This window comes from Pongo pygmaeus, chromosome 3 (assembly GCF_028885625.2).
Source record: "Pongo pygmaeus isolate AG05252 chromosome 3, NHGRI_mPonPyg2-v2.0_pri, whole genome shotgun sequence".
Classification (NCBI taxonomy): Eukaryota; Metazoa; Chordata; class Mammalia; order Primates; family Hominidae; genus Pongo; species Pongo pygmaeus.
In genome coordinates, this window is record NC_072376.2 from 131,425,778 (window position 1) to 131,448,325 (window position 22,548).

Below are 22,548 nucleotides of genomic sequence, written 5' to 3' on the forward strand. Positions count from 1 at the left end.
CCAAAGACTCAGTTTGAAGATAAGGAATGAGTGATAGAAGAAATAAGGCTGAGATCCTTAAAAGCCTAATTAATTTAACTTGCTTAACCCATTAGTACTATCTAGTACAAGACAACATTTTTTTTTGCTGAAATTATGGTTTTTGCTGAAATTATGGTATATTTTCAACTTCACTAATTACAAATTATCTAGATTTAGAACTCTGTATGCCAGCGTTGACCTGGGAATGAAGTCAGGATAGAGAAATTCCACTTGCCTGTGATGGGTCCTTAGAAGTATCAGCTAAGGAGTGACCCTGTCCTATACACAGGGCTCTCTATTACGTTCCATACCCTGGGCCTACCCAAGGTGACATTCCTGGAGGAGGTGACATTCCTGCTGTTTACATGGCATAGGCACCTGTGAGACCGGTGTCACAATTTCATCTTAGAAAGAGGTAGGTATGGCTGCTTTGTCAGTTGAAAGTTAAGGGGAGCCATGATCTACCATATTTAGGAAAAAGTTATTTACAAAAGAGTAGATGGTGGAAAAAGAATGTAAGACCTAGAATTTATCCCTTTGACAATGAATCTGGCCTTTTTAATAGCAGGATAGAATTGATTCACTAGTTTTTGCTAACTTTCACTTTCAGTAAAGGTTGAGGTGTTGTTTTTGCAATGACTATGTATTCAGAAGAGGTTTCCAATGAAATTTCATTACTCTGACCTCTTCTAATTTTTGATCTTTATATTTACATGTCTTACATTCCACAAAATTATGTAGAAATGCTGGGCATGGTGGCTCATGCCTGCAATCCCAGCATTTTGTGAGGCCGACGTGGGTGGATCACTTGAGGTCAGGAGTTTGAGACCAGCCTGACCAATATGGAGAAACCCCATCTCTACTAAAAATACAAAATTAGCCGGGCATGGTGGCATGTGCACGCCTGTAATCCCCGCTACTCGGGAGGCTGTGGCAGGAGAATTGCCTGAACCCAGGAGGAGGAGGTTGCAGTGAGCTGAGATTGTGCCACTGCACTCCAGCCTGGGCGACAGAGTGAGACTCTGTCTCAAAAAAAAAAAAATTGTGTAGAAATAAATTTTTAGTTGCTTTATGCACTAATTCCTTACAGGGGATAGAAGCTAATTATTGTGAAATAACCTAGTTTAGAAGTTAGAAGATCAGCATGTCTGAGTTTTTACAGAATTATAATTCATGGTATTCCAAACCAACTGTTGATATTTATTTACAGTGAGAACCATTTTCCCACTGACCTTCCTCCTTTCAGAGGATGGGGATTAGGAGGCCCAAAGTACTGATTGAGTAGGAATACTTTTTTACTCTTCTTCACTGTGGAGAAAGAAGGGGGCAGGTAGTTGATGATGTCAGGTAGAACAGATTTTATGGTGTGGAATACCATACCCAAACACAAATGAATCAGATTAGACCACAGAATTGTGGTGATGGCAGTCAGAATGTAATAAGGTCATCATGAAACAGCACAGTGTGAGAGGTCAAGGTGTCAACCTGGGAAGTGAGAATCAAGCAGGAGTGTGGCATGGCAACCAGCTCACAGATCCAGAGTTGAGAGGGATCACTACTGCAGCAGCTCTGCTCTGTTACTCTGGTAAGTAGTAGAGCCACTTTATGAGCCCTTATTTCCTATCTCCCTTATTCTGAGGCCAGGTCAGTGATATGCTATAGTTTCATTTAAGTTAATAGAGTATAAAGATGGGATACTTGGGAGCTACATTGTGTATCAGGGTGTCATAGCTGCTATTAGGAGTTACTCCTTTTCATGTCTTTTAAAATACTTTTCTACCCATCTTAATTGCAAAATTATCTTTCAGTTAGTTATAGCAGCTTATTTTAAAACCTGTACTGTTTTCATCCTGAATTTAGAACATAAGATTTACCCTTTGAAGTATAGTTTCAGACTTTACTAATTTGTTTAATATAATCCTTATTAACTTGACAAAATGAAAACCCAGTTGGGACTTAGTCTAAACAGTAGTCTTTGATCTGAAAGTGTCTCGTATTTTGTGATCTATTAAAAACATAAACCTTTGCTTATGCGAAAGGTCTTTCTTAGAACAATCCTGTAATCTTAGAGTTTGTGTGTGACTTTAGCATTATCCGCTGTTTGATGTTGGGTAATAGGGGCTGAACTTCTGCTGGATTCTCATGTATATATAGTTAGTTTTGAGGCTATAAATCTAGGACTTCTCAAAAGATTAGAACATTTATCCAGCAAACTGACTCCATTGAAGATTTCATTTCTGGAAATACCACATTGCTTCTGCTCTCAATAACTCTCATTTACTCGTATAAATATTGCTAGCAGTAATGCACAGAGAAAAACTACCTCATTCAATCTAGATAATTGGGACATCCTTTTCCAGTAAACCCTTTTTCCACTATTGGACAAAATATTAAAATGATCAGTTTGAGTGTATGTTAGAGTTCATGTTTCTGTAACTAAAGGTGCTAATAAACTGAAATCAGATAAGGTAGGTTTTTCCAAAAATACTTCTAAATAATTGAGAACCTAGAAGTCAACAATGTAAAATGCATATGGGACTCTACATTAATAGAGAAGCAGGCCAAGAACTTTTTAATGGGATAATGGTCTTCTTTAGGCAAATTGTTTGCATATTAACAACATGGAAATATTTTCACTCATTTACTTTCATCCATTTATCTGTGCTTTTTCTCACTTTGATGAGTTCTCTCAACTCCTTTCTAAGAAAAGCAGAGAAGAGCAGCATAGATTGCCTTAGTAAATGGCCACTGACTCTTGGTCTCAGGCCATAACAACTATAGAGAGAACAGTGGGGCTGGAGACCTCATACCCTGGGTAAAGTGGACATCACTTGTCAGCTCCAGTTAATTGTCACCACAGAGAGAAGAGGGTAAGTCCGAGATGTTCATGTGGCATTTCCCTACATTTTAGAGGTTGATAAAATAGTTTGTGATTTTTGCTTACATTTGCATTCATAGAACTAAAAAAAATTTAAATTAATTTGGCTAGCAAAATACCACATGCATATTTTCTTTTTTCTTTTTATTTTTTGAGACAGAGTCTCTGTTGCCCAGGCTGGAGAGCAGTGGTGAGATCTTGGCTCACTGCAACCTCCGCCTCCAGGGTTGAAGCGATTCTCCTGCCTCAGCCTCCTGAGTAGCTGGAATTACAGGTGCCCACCACCACACCCAGCTAATTTTAGTATTCTTAGTAGAGACAGGATTTCACCATGTTGGCCAGGCTGGTCTCAAACTCCTGACCTCAACTGATCCACCCACCCTGGCCTCCCAAAGTGTCAGGATTACAGGTGTGAGCCTCTGCGACCGGCCAACATGCATATTTAAATTATGCATGCATTATAGCTGTATACTGTGTGACCACATTTACTTAAAAAAGAGGAAAAAAGGTTACTTGCTGGAGACGGGAAACTATCACTTTTGAAAGCATATTAAGTAGTTGGCTTACTTTGGAACACACAGTAGATTGAAAATGTGAACTAATACTTTAAAATTGCCGTATAATGATGTCACTGCAAGCCATTCATCTATCCAATGGGAGAAAATGTAGAGGTCTAGGCTTGTGTTGTCACAAAATACACCTTTTAGATAATCCTATACCTGTACAGATTTTTATAACTGTTGTTATCATAAGAGAATGGCTACATCATTATGCTGCCTTTTCTGTGTGTTTATTTTGTTGTTTTTGAAAGCAGTGGACAAAACCTCAAAACACAATTTTGTTCAGATATATCCAGTTCAGTAGTTTATGCTGGTTAAATGATCAAAGTAATTGCTTAAATGTCTTGTGGAATTAGCTGTCACTTTATAGTTTATGTATTGTGGTGGGTACCTTAATAATAAAAAGATTTTTAATGTAATATTGCTCATAATTCATGTAAGCTACATGGGTAGTTGGATTCTTGTTTTGTCTAAGAAGCTAGGTTTATAGCATGGTAAATAAAAACTCAAGATTATAGCTTTCTTTTCTACTATTAAGCTCAATTAAAGGATAATGCATGATTAAAAATATATTTATAAAAATAATTCCAAAGCAAAATTTAGAAAAATGTAAACACAAATGTAAGCCCATCAGCCAACTAGCTCCTTGAATCTTAACTCCATATCCTTCCTCAGATGGTGCTGACAAGATAGTGGATCAGGATGGCACCAGCGCCTCTTTGGGGACCTTTCCCAGTTCTGATTGCTTTCCTTTACCCTGATTCAAACAGAAAGCTTGCCTTTTCATCTGATACCTGCATTTGTCTACTCACCTAGTCCTGAGCTTTTACCCTGCTGCTTGGGCTCTTATGACTTAGTTTTTGTCATTAGCTTTATAAGGGCAGTGGTATGCTTTCTCAGCTTCTAATGTATGGCATATAATAAGTGCTCAATAAATAGTCCCTTTCCCTTGCGGCTTGCTTAATAATTGGAAATAACTCCCAGGAGATTTTTCATAACCTTCCCTTGGCAGCTCTTTTCCCTTCTACTGATGCTTTCTTGCTGCGTAAGAGGACTGTTTTTCTAACAAAGACTTTTTCTCTGTCTCAAATAAAAGAACATTATCTTTGGGGATAAAGAAAACAAAGCAGTTTCCACTGAATTACCATTTATCAGAGGTCTTGAACAGAACTAACTTCCCCTGGTCTGACTTTAAAGGAACCTGACTCCTTCCTTAGAATGTAAATTTTCAATTACTTCTCTGCCAAGGGCAACATGTTAAAATAAGGAGAGTGATTTAACTACACCTGTGTCACCTTGTTTAATTATAGCCTAAGTGGAAAAAGTAGATTATATTTCTCTTGTGAATAATAGAGACAGTAGATTGCCTGAGTGAGGGGGCCGGACAGGATGGTGGAGGATGGGTGTGGGGTGGCACCCAGGAGTCTTAGGAAACTGCTGCTGGTCAGCAACAATGGCCCTAGGAGAGAGAACCTCATGGGGAAAGAGCTCAGTGGCACGGAGCTCCACTGGGAAAGTAGCTCAGCCCAGATCACTCACTCATTTTCCCCAAGCATGGTATGAAAGCAGAGAGCCCTGGACTTCACGAAGCCATGGGGCACTTTGACACTAGTCATCAGTGTGGATGAAAGAGAGTAAAGATTCCTTTTCAGTCCTGTGGGATAGAGATTCAGATTCAGTTAGGTTGATTTTAAAAATATGACATTTTTGCACACCAGAGTTTACAGTTGCAATTCATATCTGCTTGAAACTTCCCTAATTCATAAAGGTAATAACCTTTTTGACACATAGGCATATGAAGTGGGGTCCCTAAAACATTGATTGGGTAACATTAAACCCCATTGTGTATCCCAAAATGGTATTCTTCAAACATGAATAATGTGTGTTTAAACAGTTTTTCATGGACCCAAGGAATACCTCAGATTGAAAAATACTGACTAAAAAACTAGAGTCTCGTTCTTCAGAAGGTCTTAAAATTGCAAATCTCATTGCAAAGGAGTTGTTTTTATAACTGGTAAGAGAATTTTTTCAACTTTTATTTTAAATTCAGGGGATACACATGCAGATTTTTTATCTGGGTATATTGTGTGATGCTGAGGTTTGGGGTATGAATGATCGTCACTCAGGTACTGAGCACAGTACCCAAGTTTTTCTTTTTCTTTTCTTTTTTTTTTTTTGGTGGAGCAATCAGAACACATACAACATTTATTGATTAGGGTTTGCCATCTTATATGGGTGCGGTTTGTGGCACTCCCAAAACAATTATGATAGTAACATCCAAGATCACTGATCACACATCACCATGACAGACATAATAATAAACAGGTTTGAAATATTGTGATAATTACCAAAAGGTGACACAGAAACACAAAGTGAGCACACACTGTTGGATCGTTTTTGAATCCTTGCCCCGCTCCCTCCCTCCCGCCTCAAATAGTTCCGTGTCTATTGTTGCCATTTTTATGAGTAGCAAATGTTTAGCTCCCACTTACGAGAACATGTGGTATTTGGTTTTCTGTTCCTTTGTTAATTTGCTTAGGATAATGGCCTCCAGCTGCATCTATGTTGCTGCAAAGAACATGCTTTCATTCTTTTACATGGCTGTGAAGTATTCCATAGTGTATGTGTACCACATTTTCTTTATCCAGTCCACCATTGATGGGTACGTAGGTTGATTCCATGTCTTTGCTATTGTGAATAGTGCTGCTATGAACGTGTGTCTTTTTGGTAGAATGATTTATTTTCTTTTGGGTATATACTTAGTAATAGGTTGAATGGTAATTCTGTAATATAATTTTTTAAAAAATTATCAAAGCCAGGCATAATGGCCTGTAATCCTAGCTATGTGGGAGGCTGAGATGGAAGGATTACTTGAGCCTGGAAGCTGGACACCAGCCTGGGTGACATAGTGAGACTTCATCTCAAATAATAAGAAAGTGGAAAAATAAAATCAAAAAGCATTCCCTAAAAATTCTTACACAACTCGGCCGGGCACGGTGGCTCACGCCTATAATCCTAGCACTTTGGGAGGCTGAGGTGGGCGGATTGCCTGAGCTTAGGAGTTCGAGAACAGCCTGGGCAACAAGAGTAAAACCCCGTCTCTACTAAAATACAAAAAATTAGCCTGGCATGGTGGCATGCACCTGTAGTCCCAGCTACTTGGGAGGCTGAGGCAGGAGAATCGCTTGAACCCGGGAGGCGGAGGTTGCAGTGAGCCGAGATCGCGCCACTGCACTCCAGCCTGGGCAACAGAGCAAGACTCCGTCTCCAAAAAAAGAAAATTCTTACACAACTCATGTATTCTTGAGACTGCATCTGTAATCCACTTATAGTTTCCTTAATGAAACACTAGTAATTTGTCTCCCCAAATTGACTTTGTTCTTTCTGTGATTCAAAACTAGATTCTCATGTATTAAGTTTGGATAACAATGGCTCTGGAAATGTTTATGAGGGTACATTTTGGAAATTGAGGGAGTTTAGCTTGCACAAGAAACATGATAGAGATATGTCTTTGAACTATCTGAAAACTGCTATTCATTGGAGGAGGAATTCACCTTGGGAGGCTGAGGCGGGAGGATTGCTTGAGCCCAGGAGTTTGTGACCAGTGTGGGAAACATGGTGAAACCACATCTCTACAAAAAATTAGCCAGGCACATGCCTGTAATCCCAGATACTCAGGAGGCCAAGGCAGGAGGATCACTTGAACCCAGGAGGTTGAGGCTGCAGTGAGTCATGATCTTGCCACTGCACTCCAGCCTGGGCAACAAACTGAGACCTTGTCTCAAAAAACAACAACAAAAAAAGTGATGAGAAGATTACTTTCCCAAACAACCATTTATGAACAGTTCTGTTAGAAAATTATATTTGGTGGACTTTCCCTAAAACTTCTCATTTTGGTACAAGTACTCACTTGTCTTTTGAGGCCAAAGATAGACTGAGATCATACCTGCTTTCATTCCACACTAGTGATTCATAATGGCAAACTCCCTAAGTTCTTTTTCTAACATGTATTGTTTCCAAGAACGATATCCTGCATATGCATTTGTTTTTTGGAAACAAATCTAGATGATTCTTAATTATTCTCAGTCTACTGCCATTATGTTAGACTTTTAGAAGTGAACCTTCTAGGAAAGTTGCCATTTGGTAACCTCAAAGATGTGCCTTCAAAAAGTGAGGGAACTCATTTCTTTTTTTTTTAATAATGGTTCCTTAACATTTGAAATACAAGTTCCTGTCTTTGGTTTATATATTATTGAGGTTTTGGTTTTTAGCATTTAAAGTAGTTTAAGCTGCAAGTTTCTCATATGGCAAATTTATTCTAATCTCTGAAACCATCTGTTTATTGGAATTTCTATAGCATTTAAAGATAACTTGATTTGGAGGATGTCAATTATGATACTGGTGGCATAGTAGCAAATCCAATTAGGAGTCAGATTAGTCCTAGTTTTTATGATCCTTAGCAAGTTTAGTAAAAAAACTAATAAAACAATAACAGCAATGAACACTTAAATAGCAGCATTATGTGTCAGACACTGTTCGAGGCCCTTTATAAACTTTAATTCTTGAAAAAACTGGAGGAAACAGACACAGAAAATTTTCTAACTTGCCGTGGATCACACAGCTAGTGGTGGAACTAGTATAGAAACCCATGTCGCTGGGTCCAGAGCGACATGGGTCTGAGCGGTTGTGCTCCACCAGCTCTTCCAGTCTGGGGAGGGGGAGCACCGTTTCAGAGCAGCACTTACACTATTTTTGGCAAGTGGTCATTCAGGACTCACTGGAGCATTTCCATTACATATTGGGTTTCTTCTACCATGAAAGCTAACCTCACCATTTGTATTATATTGCCTCTGTTTTCCAAGGGTCTTGCTCTTTTGAATATTTTTTCTCTGTCTTCAATCTTCAACATTCTTTGTAGTACAGTATTGTCACTATGTGTATTTTTTCAACATAATACTGGCTTCTTTCCACCAGCATTTAAATGGCAAATCCCTTAAAATTTAAAATTAAAAAAAATTTTAAAATTTAAAAAATCCTCCCCTTTCTGTGATCCACCCGCTCGTCGCCTCTTGAGTTGCCTCCATTCTGCCTCCCCTTCTTCAACCTGTTGTAATCTAGCCTTTAGCCTCACTGATTTAGAGAAACTGCTCTTCACCAAAGTCACCCATGACCTTTTACTAATCCCAACAAACATTTTTGTCTTTGTCTTTTGGAAGCCTGTAACTTGGCTGCCCACTCTCTTCATGCACCCCCTCTTTTACCTTGAGGTTTGTGACATCTTCTAGCCAAGTTCCCTTCCTACCTCTCTGGCTCTTCCCAGTTTCAAGGTTTCTAGTGACTGCCGTAGGGATTTGCTTCCTTCCCACTCTACAGAGTCAGCCTAAGTTTTTTCAGCCACTTGTGTAGCTTCCTTTTCTTAATATACATGTAGATGGCTTGCAAATCTTTAGCTCACAGCTCTCTGCTGAGCTTCACACCCATATTTTTAGGTCTTATAGTTTATCTCACTTGGATAGCTTGCAAGCTACCTTAAATATGTACAATCTGAACTATACCCTTTACATACACACTGACATACACAAGCTGTTTTTATTTCTGTTTCCTCTCAGAGAATCATCTGTCTACCCAGTTGCTCAACACAAATCATTTTCTGACACTTTCTCTTCCCTTACATCACCTCTCCCCCAATTCCCCCACCCCCAACTAAATACCATTATTTTAATTCAGGCCATCGTGAACTCAAATGAACTATTCTGATAGCCTCCTAAATGGTCTGTCTGCTGCAAGTTACATCACCTTACAACCCCAAAGTGATCTTTCTAGAGTGATCCTGCTGCTCCTGCTTAAATTACTTTGAAGGTCTTCACTTTGTCATTAGGATAAAGTCCAAACTCTTCCTTGGCTAAGTCTCACTCTACTTGCTTCTCCAACTTTATCTTTTACGACTTTGTCTCTCCTTGATAGTTCCAGCCAAGTTTAAGTTCTTTAGTTTACTGAAAGGGTGATGTGTACCCTCTCCACTCTGAGCCTTCGTGCTTATTTTCTCTTCTGCTAGCATATTTACCAATACTGCCAATTACCTGGCAAATGTTTACCATTTTTCGGGTCTCATCTTCAATGTAATTTCCTCTGGAAAATCTTTGCTGACTACAGCTTGCCCCTCCGGCTAGACCAGGTCAGATATCCCTGCTGTGTGCTTACTGTAGCATTTTATGGCATTTCTGAAACTTTCCTATAATTGTAGAGATGGCAGGGACTTTGCTTGTGCTGTTCACTGTTGTCTCTCCAGTATAGCGCCTAGTGTTTGGCACCTAGAAAATGTGCAGTCAGTATTTGTTAAATGAGAAGATACTACTTCCAATGGTATATTCTTTGAGCACCTAATTATTTAGAAGTTTCTTGTGTTAACTGGCACTTTGTAACTTTTTTTTTTTTTTTTTTTTTTTGAGTCTAGCTCTGTCTTCCAGGCTGGAGTGCAATGGTGCGATCTCAGCTCACTGCAACCTCTGCCTCCCGGGTTCAAGCAATTCTCGTGCCTCAGCCTCCCAAGTAGCTGGGATTACAGGTGCCTGCCATCACGCCCAGCTAATTTTTTGTATTTTCAGTAGAGACGGGGTTTCACCATGTTGGCCAGGCTGGTCTCAAACTCCTGACCTCAAGTGATCCACCCGCCTCGGCCACCCAAAGTGTTGGTATTAGAGGCGTGAGCCACCGCACCCAGCCTGTCACTTCTATTTAATGGTTCTGGTTCTATACCCTAAAGAACACAAAGAACAAATCATTAGACAGCCTTCAAATGAATAAAGGAATGTGCTCTGTGCTTCTATTTCACATAGGGCATGGTGCCTAGAATTGAACAATCACCTAGGTGTGGCCTGACCTCAGAGTAGAGTGGAACCATCACTATGCTCATTTGACAGCCTATCCTAGTAATAAGGTAGATTGAGATCATATTTGCTTTCATTCCACTAGTGATTCATAACGGCAAACTCCCTAAGTAAGTTCTTTTTCTAACGTGTTGTTTCCAAGAATGATCTCCTGCATATGCATTTGTTTTTTGGACACAAGTCTAGGAGCTTACATTTCTTCTTGTTAAACTCATCCAAGTTGATGATGTTAAACTCATCCAAGTTGATGTTGAAGCAACATGCCAATTGGCTAACATGGGAGGATTTTAGTTCTGTCACTGTATTATTTGTTTTTCTACCTACTTCATGACATCTAATTTATAAATAAACCTTACTAGCCATATAATCAGAGACAAGGTACTTAAGCCTGTTTCTTCATGTGTAAATGGGGCTGATAACAGGATCAGGGTTGCTGTGAAGAATACATGTGCATATGTTCACAAAAAACATAGTGCAGTTCTTGGGACACGATATGTACTCAATATATGTTAGCTATTATTATTCATATAATTGATAACAAAGTTGAATAGGGCAGGTAGAGGCAGATGCCTTTGTGACATCACTCAAAATCATTCTCCTAGGTTTAGACATATTCATTAATAATGGTTTCATGTAGCCCATTTCTATTTATTTTGCCCACAAAAACATTTTAGAGAACTTTGAAATGCCTTTCTCAAGTATAATATGATGTTTCTTAGATTTATTGCCTAATACTCCTCCACCCTCAAAAAAAAGAGAAAATTTTGTTTTCCTGATTTGTTCTTAGTGAGCTACCCAAACAACTTTTTGCCAAGACATTTTGAATACTACCCTTATTTCTTTTTAAGACCTAAAAATACATAATAAATAAATAAATAAATCTACCTACTAAGATTATACAAAGTGATTTATTGATACTGGTTAAGATCCATTATATACAAGTAGAAACTTTCAAAATTGTACAAAGAACCATTAAGCATATTGATAAAGACAGTTTTACAGACAAAACTGGAAAATAGTTTTAACATACACAATATATAATTATGAAAAAAATGTAGAACACATATTGTTCTACCAGATAAATCCCAAGGTTATTAAAAGTCTGCTATGCAAACCTTAAGTTGAAAAATGTGTTCAATGGAGTTACATGGTTTTAAAAAATTAAGTATAATGTAAAAATTAAGCTTTTTTTTGTCATTGCAATTGGGAGAGGAACTGAGACAACTTTTTACCCCAAATCTATACAGTTTGAAAAATAATTTATATGTCTAGCATAAAGAAAATTGAGAATGTTTATGGTTCTGTAAACTTTACCTTTTATGAAACGCAAACCACATCAGTTTTAAAAATTAGAAACTGTGCAATCAGAAACAGATTGTTCCCTTTATGGTACAATTGTACCTTAATTGGCTTTATACCTGAGCACCAAAGCTGAAGTTCTAAATGCCGTCTCTTCCTGGAAAGTTATTCTGAAAATGAGCAAGAAATCAAAACTAGCCTATTATCATCTAGAAAATTAGGCACCAAGAAGGAGATTATCTCCTTAGAAATGCAACATCAATGACAGAGAAGTTTCAATTAATTAAGCAGCTGACAGATCTCCTTGTGAACACAACAAAGGAAATCCACATAAGAAGAGCCTCCATAAAGTCCTTTGTCTTCTACCAAGAACTGTCGGAAAACCATTTCTGGCTGTTCTCGCTGCTTTACGATTGTGAGCTAGGAAAAAACAAAACAAAACAGTAACAGCCCCTGGTTATAAACATTATTTGAAAATGGCTCAATTTTGTCTCTTTCAATTTCGGCAAACATTATTGAATGTCCATTATGTGCGAGGCTATGGAGGATGATGGGAAAGTGCCTAATATCTAGAGTGGAAAGAGGCATGGACCCCGAAACCCCAAAACCTAAGACATACAATTTTAAGTGGCAAAAATGAAACCTAAGCAGAGTGTTATGGGAAAGGCTTCACAATGATAGTAACTGTCCCCTGAGCCTTAAAGGATAGGGGTAGGGCTAGAGAGTGTTCCATACTGGAATACATGTGCCATGTACCAGAGATACAATTATGGCTGGCATGTAAATTATCACAGGCTTCTAAAAGGGACAAATTATCATCATAATGAGTTTGGGTTTCTGTAGGAAATGTGATCCAGTGAAAGTGCAGAAGAATGAAATGAGACAGTTAAGTGGCAGCAGTATGTACAATACATTCGTGAGATGAGGGACACTAGACAGGAAGTGGTTTGAAGCGTCTGGGTGGGAGATGATCAGGTTCGGAATTAGAGCAGTGGAGGTGGAAAAGGGGTAGATTGGAGAGATGCTAGAGAGGTTAACACACAGGGAAAACAGGGAGAACTCCTGTCCTTTGCTCATCACGATTCTCTAGACCAGTGCTGTCCAGTACAACAGCCAGACACACATACTATTGAGCACTTAAAATGTGGCTAATCCAAATTGAGATGTGCTGTAAATATAAGATACACAATAGATTTCTAGACTTAGTATGAAAAATAAAATGTAAAAATATCTCAATAATTGATGACACAGATTACATATAGAAATTATATTTTGGCTATACTGGGTTAAATTAATTATTTAAATGAATTTTTTTCTTTTTAAATGCAGTCATCAGAAAACATAGAATTGCATATGCATCTGTGTTACTGGAGAGTGCCGCTCTAAGAAACCCACAGGGAAGAAGCCCAGAAGAGAGGCAGTTTTGTCATAAACACTTTGAGCCCTTCTTTCTACACCTGTATTCGTACTTGAGGAAGTCAAGGTAGATGATCTGAATTGTCATAATTTCATATTTATTGCACCACAAGTGGGGTTAACTGAGCCATACATGCACAACAATGCCTCTCCACCTGCCTCCTATATAATTAAGAGGAACCAGGGTGTTTCTCACTTCTTCCTCTCAGGAGGTAAACACACCAGAAAGGCCTGCAATAGGGAAGCACATGCAGTTAGCCACTTCACCAGCTGCAGCAGGGAAGGTATGTGCAATTTTGGCTAGGAGGGCAGGGCCTGCCCTACTTTTGCCTTCTATGCTTTTTAGTTATCAAGCAGAGAGTAACTCTGTCAACACCACTTGCTTTTTTCCTTTATAATGTTTTGACCTGGATCCAAGTCTGTTGGGTTTTAAGTTGCCCCGACCTAGTAAAAATAATAATATATAAGAACAACTGCTGCTGCCACAACTCAGCTAATTCCATGTGGATCCAGATATGTGTGATGCCTTGGCTTTTGGGTGTCAGCTCTAGGTACTGGGAGTTGGCACTGGAATAACTGTGTGCATAGGCAGATTCCACTCCTACATGAGGAAGCAAAACTATCCCTTAATGAGATTTCTCCAAAGAAGTTTAAAATTTGCCTCCTGATGAACCTGAAGTCAGGATTCTTTTCATTTTATGTTTTATCCACCCTCTCCCACATGCCACTACGACTTTACTACTGTCCATGATTGGTAGGGGCAGTGTGGGTCTAGCCTCTGACACAACTCAGGCTGAGGCTGGGCAGAATAAGACATTGAAGGAGGAAAGACTTGAAGTTCCAATTTCTTTAGAATTTACTTTCTTTATGGAAATTAATGGAAAGAAATTCAGGTTGCTCATCTGAGGTATTTTCTATTGCTGCCATTCACTTGGGTTTTTTGTTTTTGTTTTTGTGTGGTGCTTACTGTACAACCTCCTCTGACAAAGTGTCTCGCTACGAGCTGAGGTGGTAAGTAGAACAGGGAATGAATTTCAGCCTTGGGAGAAACTTAACTTTAAGCTACAGTGATTAATATCCTATCCTACCATTTGATTATCTACAGGTGTCAGGATGACACAGAAAATATAGTGGAAGGTCTCAGGGGAGTGGAGTCATGGAAGTGGTATTGGCCTGTCTTGACACAGTGATGGTCGTCTCTTCAAGGGGCACACCCACACCAATAAAAGGAAAGCATCCTGGTATGGATTGGTAGATCCGTCTTTATTTCCCCGCTTTACATTTCTAAAGGGAGGGGTATGGCCCTATAGAGTAGGAGGAGAACATTAAAATAATCACTGCTCGTCACCTCCTTGCTTCTTGTGTGCCTTCTCCAAGGGAAGACTGGCTAACTCTGAATGTGACATTCTCTGGGTCACCTTACCAGAGGTCTTAAAGAATTAATGTGCTTCAAAAGCCAGTCTCATCTTTCATTGGCTGACTCACAGGGAATCGCTGAAGCATGGGAGTGATTAGGAAGGCCCAGGTAGAACATGTTGAGCGAGAAGAGAGCCATGATACAACCTTTGGGGAATATTAACTCTTAAGTGGCAGATGAATGAAGAGAAGCCTATGAAAAAGAGTCACTGAGAAAGAAGAATCAGGAGCAGGGGATGTTTTGAAAGCTGACAGGAGAGAATTTGAGGAAGTAGTCAACCTTGTAAATGCATAAAAGGATTGAGAATCAATTGTCTTTAGCAATTTGGCAGTTTACAGAGAACTGGAGAGATGAGAAGAAGGAAAGAGCAGTTAATATAGACTTTTTCAAGGAGCTTGGTTGTAGAATGTTTGGTATGTTGCCGGTGTTCAATAAATATTTGTAGAATGAATGAGGAAAGAGAAGCAGAATCTTGGAGAAGTGGCAGCTTCTATGAAGGTAGATTTGAACAGCTTGTAAACTGGAAAAGGGCCAATGGGAAAGGAATACTCTAGAAAATACAAGTGGAAGGAGAGAGAATAAAAAACATTTGGAGCACAGAGAACCGTGCAGGGCAGGACTAGAATTTCTCAGGAAGGCACTTGGTTTCGGTCATCTGTAGATATACTGTAGTAGAAATCTTTTTTGTTGTTGTTCCCCACATATATGAGAATAATCTGACAATAAGGTCTAAGAGGCCTGGGTTTTTGAAAACGTAATTAGCATAACCTAGAAGGTAGCAGTTCCTTCTAGATTTGATTTTGTTACTCTTGATCCTTCCATACCAACTCTTTTCTCCTACCTAATCTTAACCCTTTAAAAGTATGTTTTCATTTCCTTTGTTTAGTCAGTTTTCAAGTGTCAGAGAAAGGGTGGAATGCTAAGTGCACTGGGACTAAGCAGCTAGTACAAGCCCTGTATCTGCTATGATCCAGTTGTGAGACCCGGACCAAGCTAGTGAGGTCCTTTGAGCCTCACTTTCATGTCTGTGATGTGCAGGTACAGGAAGCCAGGTATCTCCCAGATTCCTTTCAACTCTGACATCTGTAGATTTTAGATATTTCTAATTCTTTATAGAGATAGCACTCTATGAACAGATGGATACATCTGCAGGTAGTACATAAGAATATCTGATTCTTTAAGTATTCAAGCTAAAATTGTTTTATCACACAGGTGCTTAATATTTTATTCACATATAATATTTGAAGCTCACCCCCAGATGGTTTTATAACCAAAGCTGACATAACTTTGATAAGAGGTTGGAACAGGTGGGAGAAAGCAGAGGAAAGTTTAATGGTTTTCCCTGAAGGAGGAACTACTGAGCACAAGGATGATCTCCATGCTTAGTCCTGCCTCTTCTCTGCAAATGCCCAGTTGGAAGGATGCAGTTGCTGCAGCTGGGATGAAGGTGAATCATTATTGCTGTGCATTCTAAATACCAGTGGCTTTCAATTTGCATTTCATGAGACTCAAGATTTGGTTACACATGTTTCTAGGGCATTCAGAGAGAATGCCCTAGAAAAACGTGTAACCAAATCTTAAGAGAATGTGTTTAGTTTGAGCCTTGTCTGTCATCTCTAGGTCCTGCCCTTAAACTGAACCATAGGTGCTGTGTGGTTTGAAAACTGTTCTAGAAAAGTTGTGTATTCATCCAGATGTCATTAGTTCAATTTGCCTAAGCTCTACCTAAAGTTGATGTTTGCATGCATGAGTTACTTTCACAGTTACGAATGTTGGTTCAGATTGACATCACATTTACATTTCAGGAGACAACTGGCCCCATAAATACCCTGGCACTTGTAGACACGTGCCTCCAGGTGAGTGTCTTATAGCTCTTCAGTAAGCAGTGTTACACAGCACATCATCATCATCTATACATTCTAGATCCCAGGAGACTCTAATACTGAGCTTGGGAAGGAAAACAAGTAAGTATCTGGAACGTGGCAACAACATATAATTTTCCTGGGTTCTAGACATATTAAATTTTTTTACTCAAACTCAGAAAAGGTTACAAGGGCTTGGAAGGACAAGAATAACAAAACTCTTCAGAGAATATAAATTAAACATTGTAATAAATCAAATTTTACAAATGTTCTAAATGATACTTTTATAATTAAGTAATTTTAGGCACCAGAAGAAAAGTCATTTCAAAGTCTGTTAATGGTACCAATTGCTATTAAATCATGAAGTTAATACTGACTTAAGATACCCCCATAGTTAACCCATGGTAGTAGCCATTTATGTTTGTGACTGGTAAGTAGGTAGATATACTTAGAGGTTAATGTGAGGTTTTTTTAACTTTTGTTTTAGATTTGTGATGGTGTGAGTTTTTAAAATCAAAGATCATGTCATAAAAATATAGGGTGCGCATTTTAAGTCTTTAATGAAATTTTTAACATTTGAATAAAGGGAAAAATAAAATTGCTTTCTTACCTTCATTGAATATGGCCTCTTTTGTTGGATAATACTCATTATCATTCTGAGTTGTTGAGAGTATGGGTTTCCCACTTCAGGCAGCAATGTCTTAAATTTAAGAAAATCAAAGTTTTAGTACAGTTTATAACATTTAGATAGAAGTAGCAATATGAGATTATCATAATGTTAAAAACATCCTTCTAAAACCATGTACTTGAACATTGGTGTAGTTCATTACCTGAAAACCAAAACTGTGGGGAAAATGCACTAAAAATTATTGGCACCCATTCCCATAATTGACAGAAGACAATTATTTCTGTCTTTTGAAAAAAACTCTTCCTCTGGAATTTGACACATGTACATCACTGAAATGACACAGCACAGACGTAGTCAGCCCTCTGTATCCATGGGTTCTGCATCCATGGATTCAGCCAACCACAGACAAAAATATTACTTGCAAAAAATGCATCTGTACTGAAAAGACATGGATTTTGGGGTTTTTTTTTGCATTATTCTGTAAACAATATAGTTTAACAACTATTTACATAGCATTTTATATTGTATTAGGTGTTATAGGTAATCTTTTTTTTTTTTTTTTTTTTGATAGAGAGAGGGTCTCACCATGTTGCCCAGGCTGGTCTTGAACGCCTGCACTCAAGCAATCCTCCCGCTTCAGCCTCCCAAAGTGCTGGGATTATAGGTGTGAGCCACCATGCCCAGCTGGTGTTATAAGTAATCTAGAGATGATTTAAAATATATGGGGGTATATGCACAAGTTATATGCAAATACCATGCCATTTTATATCAGGGACTTCAGCATCTGTGAATTTATAGAGTGTTCTGGAACCAATTCCCCATGGATACCAAGAGACAATAGTATATGTTTTATGCAAACAACTTCTTGTGAAAGTTTGATCCCTTTTCAAGATTCAAGGCTATGTTGTGAGAGAAAAGAATGTACTTTATTCCTTCAATGGATGGAAAATTCCATCCAAGTACTACTGTTCCAGCATTAAAACGAACTACCAAATGTTGATTTCTCAAAGGGAATGCAGCCTCTTAGATAGCCCAGAAATCTGGTTAGTGGTCTACAGGCCAATCCAGCTGCACATGGCATCCAGGTGATATGAAGAATTTTGACTTACATTTCTTCCATTAAGACAGAGTAAAATGCTAATGTTTGCTTCTCGGCAAGAAGATGCCAAGAGCCATCTGGCTAACTGTGAGTTAGCCAGAGAACATGTGAGTTAGAATGTTTCACCATAAACCTCAAGTGTCAGGAAAAGTTTATGGTCAATATTTTTCACAGGAGTAAGGAAAGCAAAAAATTCATTATTTATATTCACACTTCCATCCCCTATATGCATTATGTGGCATATTATGGTAGATCTATTTATTTAACAAACAACGTAAGTATTCTTCATGTATATGTTTTAAAGTGCCAGCTGCCTCTAAAAAGAAAGTAGCTTACATTTGGTTTTTAACTTTGTTTCATTTTGTTGATGAAAGTCAAGGAAATACCGGTATGCTGATATAAGCACAGACCTACCAATCTGCTGCCTTGTGGTAGAGACACTGGCTATCTCCTGTGGATGTTCAGTTCAGCAACTATGCATTCAGCATTTACTATGTCAATATATTACAAGAGGAAGCTTCCTTAACTTTTATATAAACATTCTTCAGACTCATAGTTCTTTGCCTACTGAATTTTATTTTTTTAAATTGCATTTACAATCATTTCTTAATTTCAAACCTATGCAGATATCAATTTCTAAATCTTCATCTTAAAACCAATCTCTAACTGGAATATTGATGCCCTTGAATTCTCTTAAAAATACACTTTTGACATTCCTAATGAATATGCAGCTCTCTAAACTGATCACCCGTCATGGCCTTGAATTTTAATCCTGCCTCTTTCTGCAAGATGCTATATATATTGATAAACTGTACTTCATACAATTGGGTTCAACAACTAGACTTAAGCCATCTTGCCACAACGTAAGTGAGGCTTCAGGAAACTATCTGCTGAGCTCTACTGGAACCCACTATCAGAGCCAAACAATAGCCATCGGCAGTGATGCTCACACAACAATGGTCTACAAATAAGGTTTGCAATAAATGTTGACTCTTGTAAAATTATAAGCTGGGTTTTCCTAAGATACTTTAAAATAGTCATTTGTATTAATTTAACATCAAACTCACAATTTCTTTTGTTGTTATTGCAACAGAGGGGTGTATAGTCTCTTTTTATGGAATTATTATTTGTTAACTCAGTAATCTGATTTAGTCTGTAGCCAAACACTTATGAAAGATTTCTACATTCTTCTGAGTATGCAGTTCAGCACCAGGGATGAGTCCAGAGCATAAGAACTGAATTCAGTTCCCATCTCTGCCACTTTACTACCTGAAGGAACTTGTCTCCAAGCCTCAACTGATTCTTCTGTAAAATGTTGAGACCATATCCATCTCACTGATTTGTTATGACAATTAACTGAAATGGTATATTTAAGTATTTAGAGTACAGAGACTGGCACATAGTTAATGATCTGGAAGTGTTAGCATTTTCTATTAAAGTCACATATTTTAGTTGTTTGAAAGTACTCTATACAAATAACTTTATACCAGCTAATTGATATTGATCAAAACATGAAATTCTTTCTTTCGTATACAGAAATATATGCCTTATTATTTTTCTTTCTGTAATATTTGACTGCACATAAATAAAAACATTTAAGAATTGATGTTTTTCATATTACCACAAAAGCAATGAAAATAATACTTACCATATCTGTGTTGATATGTGCAAAAGATGGCATATTAAATATTCCTTGGATCAGTTCTGGTGGGCTGCTTACTCCCAACCACAGGAACATGTGTAGGCCATTAGCCAGTAAGAATATTCCTTCTTCTGAAAGACGGGACTCAGAGCAACGAACAGCAGCAGGTAACATTGTACTCTTGACATCTAACGTGTGCTGGGCAGGCACAGACGAGAGTTAGAAACTCCTTTCTTCCCCTTCCCTTCCCTCCTTCCTCTTTTCCTTTCCTTTTTCCTCCCTTCCCTCCCTCAATGCATAGTGAATACTTATTATGTGCCAGACTTTATTCCAGTCATTAGAAAATAATCCCTACCTTGTGCAGCAAATGGTTTTGTGCAGGGAGGAAGAGACAACACATAAAATAAGTAAAATATACAGAATATAGATGGTGTTAAGAGTTATGAAGAAACGATGCACGCAAGTGGGATGGGGCGTGTCGCTGGTAAAGGTGGGGACAAATTTTAACTAGGGTAGTCCAGGGAGCCCACAAACTTTTAAGAAGGTAACCTGAGGAGGTAAGAGAAGGTGCCATGGGGACAACTAGAGAAGACCATTTCAGATGGAAGGAAAAGCTAGTGCACAGGTCCTAAAGCAAGGGCCCAAATGGAGTGTTTGAGGATCAGCACGAAGCCCAGTGTGGCTGAAGTGGGATGGGGAAAGGGAGAGTAACAAGATTTCTAGAAGGGAGGGGAGGGCGGGGCACATAGCACTGGGCCAGGGTGGTAGGAACTTTGGCTTTTACTGAGATGGAAAATCCTGGAGTGTTTTGAGGGAAGCAGTAATAACGAGCTGACAATTTTTTTTTTTTTTTTTGAGACGGAGTCTTGCTCTGTCGTCCAGGCTGGAGGCACTACCTCGGCTCACTGCAACCTCCACCTCCCTGGTTCAAGCAATTCCCCTGCCTCAGCCCCCCACGAGTAGCTGGGATTACAGGCACATACCACCACGCTCGGCTAATTTTTTTGTATTTTTTAGTAGAGATGGGGTTTCACCATGTTGGCCAGACTGGTCTCAAACTCCTGACCTCAGGCAGTCTGCCCGCCTTGGCCTCCCAAAGTGCTGGGATTACAGACGTGAGCCACGGCACCTGGCCAGAGCTGACAATTATTTTAACAGGATGCCCTAACTTCTGTGCTGAAAACAGACTGAAGGAGACGCAGAACTCCTCAGATTCCCTCCCCTCACCATAGTGAGCACATACTGATGCACGTAAGCAACTTGCAGAAAGAGCCCCTGCTCGAAATTCCACACCATATATTTTGAAGGCATTTGTGACTTTAACTTTTCTCTTAAGAACAACATATTTCAGATATAACATACGGGAAAGCACAAAATATGATTCCCTTCCAGCCTCCTCTGGGAAATGCACCACCCCAGCATGCTTACTATGGGCAGAAGTTGTGGGTAGAAGAAAAGCTGAGAGTCAGCCACACCCATAGTCATGACCAGCTGTCTCTGGTATGCTCGTTCATCAGTTGAGATCTCTGGTCTGCTGAGTAGCACACAGTTTTTCAACAAGCAATTCATGTACACTGGCAATACCTTCATGGAATCTGGTAGAATAAGCTGAAAAAGACAATTTTTTGTTTCATACGCTTGATCTTTACTGAGAACAATCCCCTGAGCTTCATCTGTAAGACTGAAACATCATTTGCTTTTGAACTTGTAAGGATGTAAGGATTAACTGGTAACCAACGTAAAGCACCCAGAGCACACAGTAACTGGCTCAGAGCAGGCATTCAAAGAGCAGCAGTTGTTTTTATTTTATCCAATGCTACAGCAGCCTGGTGTAGCTGTTATCAGCACTACCCACTCACTGCTTAGGATGCAATCCCAGCTCTGTCTTTTAGCAGGTGTGTGACCCAGGGCAAATTACTTACCGTGTCTTTTTCTCAGTGTTTTTGTTTTTTTTTTTTTAGCTGAATATGTAATAATAGTATATCTACTTCATGATAATTGGGTTATGATAATTAAATGATTTGTAAAGCACAACAGTGCCTAGCACATAGGATATACCATATATATATATATGTTTAGATATATACATATATTTAATAAAACTTTTTAAAAAGTGATTACAAAACCTATATTTCCACTTCAAGAATAGCATTTCTAACTGCCCACAGGATATCTCTTCCGTTATGATTTTCATGCATCTTAAACTCATCAAACAAATATTAAATGCCATTGTGTCATAGGTTCTGTGCAAAGTGTCAAGGATATAAAAAGGAATAAGGCATAGTCCATGTCGTAAGATGCTTGAAGTTCGCTGGGGATAGACATATAAATACATAAAACATAATAAAGAGAGATTGTAGTACTATAGATTAAAAAAGGAAATGCTTCATGCATTTAGATGTGTCACTACTGAATGATAACCTGCAAAATCAAACTCCTACAATTCCACAAACATGTTCTTCCTCCCATGTTTCCTATTCAGTGTAGAACTTCCAGATGAACCCTAATTCATTTATTTCTTTACCCTCAATTAATAAACAAATCCTTTTAATTCTACCTTCATAATCTACCTGTACCTTCTCTCCATCCTCACTTTGGCTCACATGACCTCATTCTAACTGCCCCAAAGTACATGCCCTTGTGAGATACTACAACCTAACACAATGCAACAATTCTAGGAACACAACCTGATGATTTAAGAAATCATAATGTCCTATATTGTTTAACTTTCTCCTAAATAAATATTGTAAGAATAGCTAATAATCAAGTTTGACTGATCTGAATGTCACTTCCTTCCACTTAATAGCACAAGTCAGTGAACAAGGACATATCCAAAAGA

The 22,548-nt window shown here is 38.6% G+C and overlaps 1 protein-coding gene across 6 annotated transcripts in view; it reads right to left on the reverse strand.

Moving 5' to 3' along the window:
• Window positions 1-11,235: 11,235 nt before the first annotated feature.
• Window positions 11,236-22,548, reverse strand: part of SEC24D (SEC24 homolog D, COPII coat complex component) — a 115,565-nt gene continuing 104,252 nt past the window's right edge. For all 6 annotated transcript variants that reach the window (XM_054486504.1, XM_054486502.1, XM_054486505.2 and 3 more), the window contains exons 20-23: window positions 21,138-21,317; window positions 19,716-19,907; window positions 16,951-17,040; window positions 11,236-12,065 (exon numbers count right to left, since the gene is read on the reverse strand). In XM_054486504.1, the coding sequence (XP_054342479.1) occupies window positions 11,925-12,065; window positions 16,951-17,040; window positions 19,716-19,907; window positions 21,138-21,317 (603 nt within the window). In that variant the 3' untranslated portion in view covers window positions 11,236-11,924. The remainder of the gene's footprint in view (window positions 12,066-16,950; window positions 17,041-19,715; window positions 19,908-21,137; window positions 21,318-22,548) is intronic.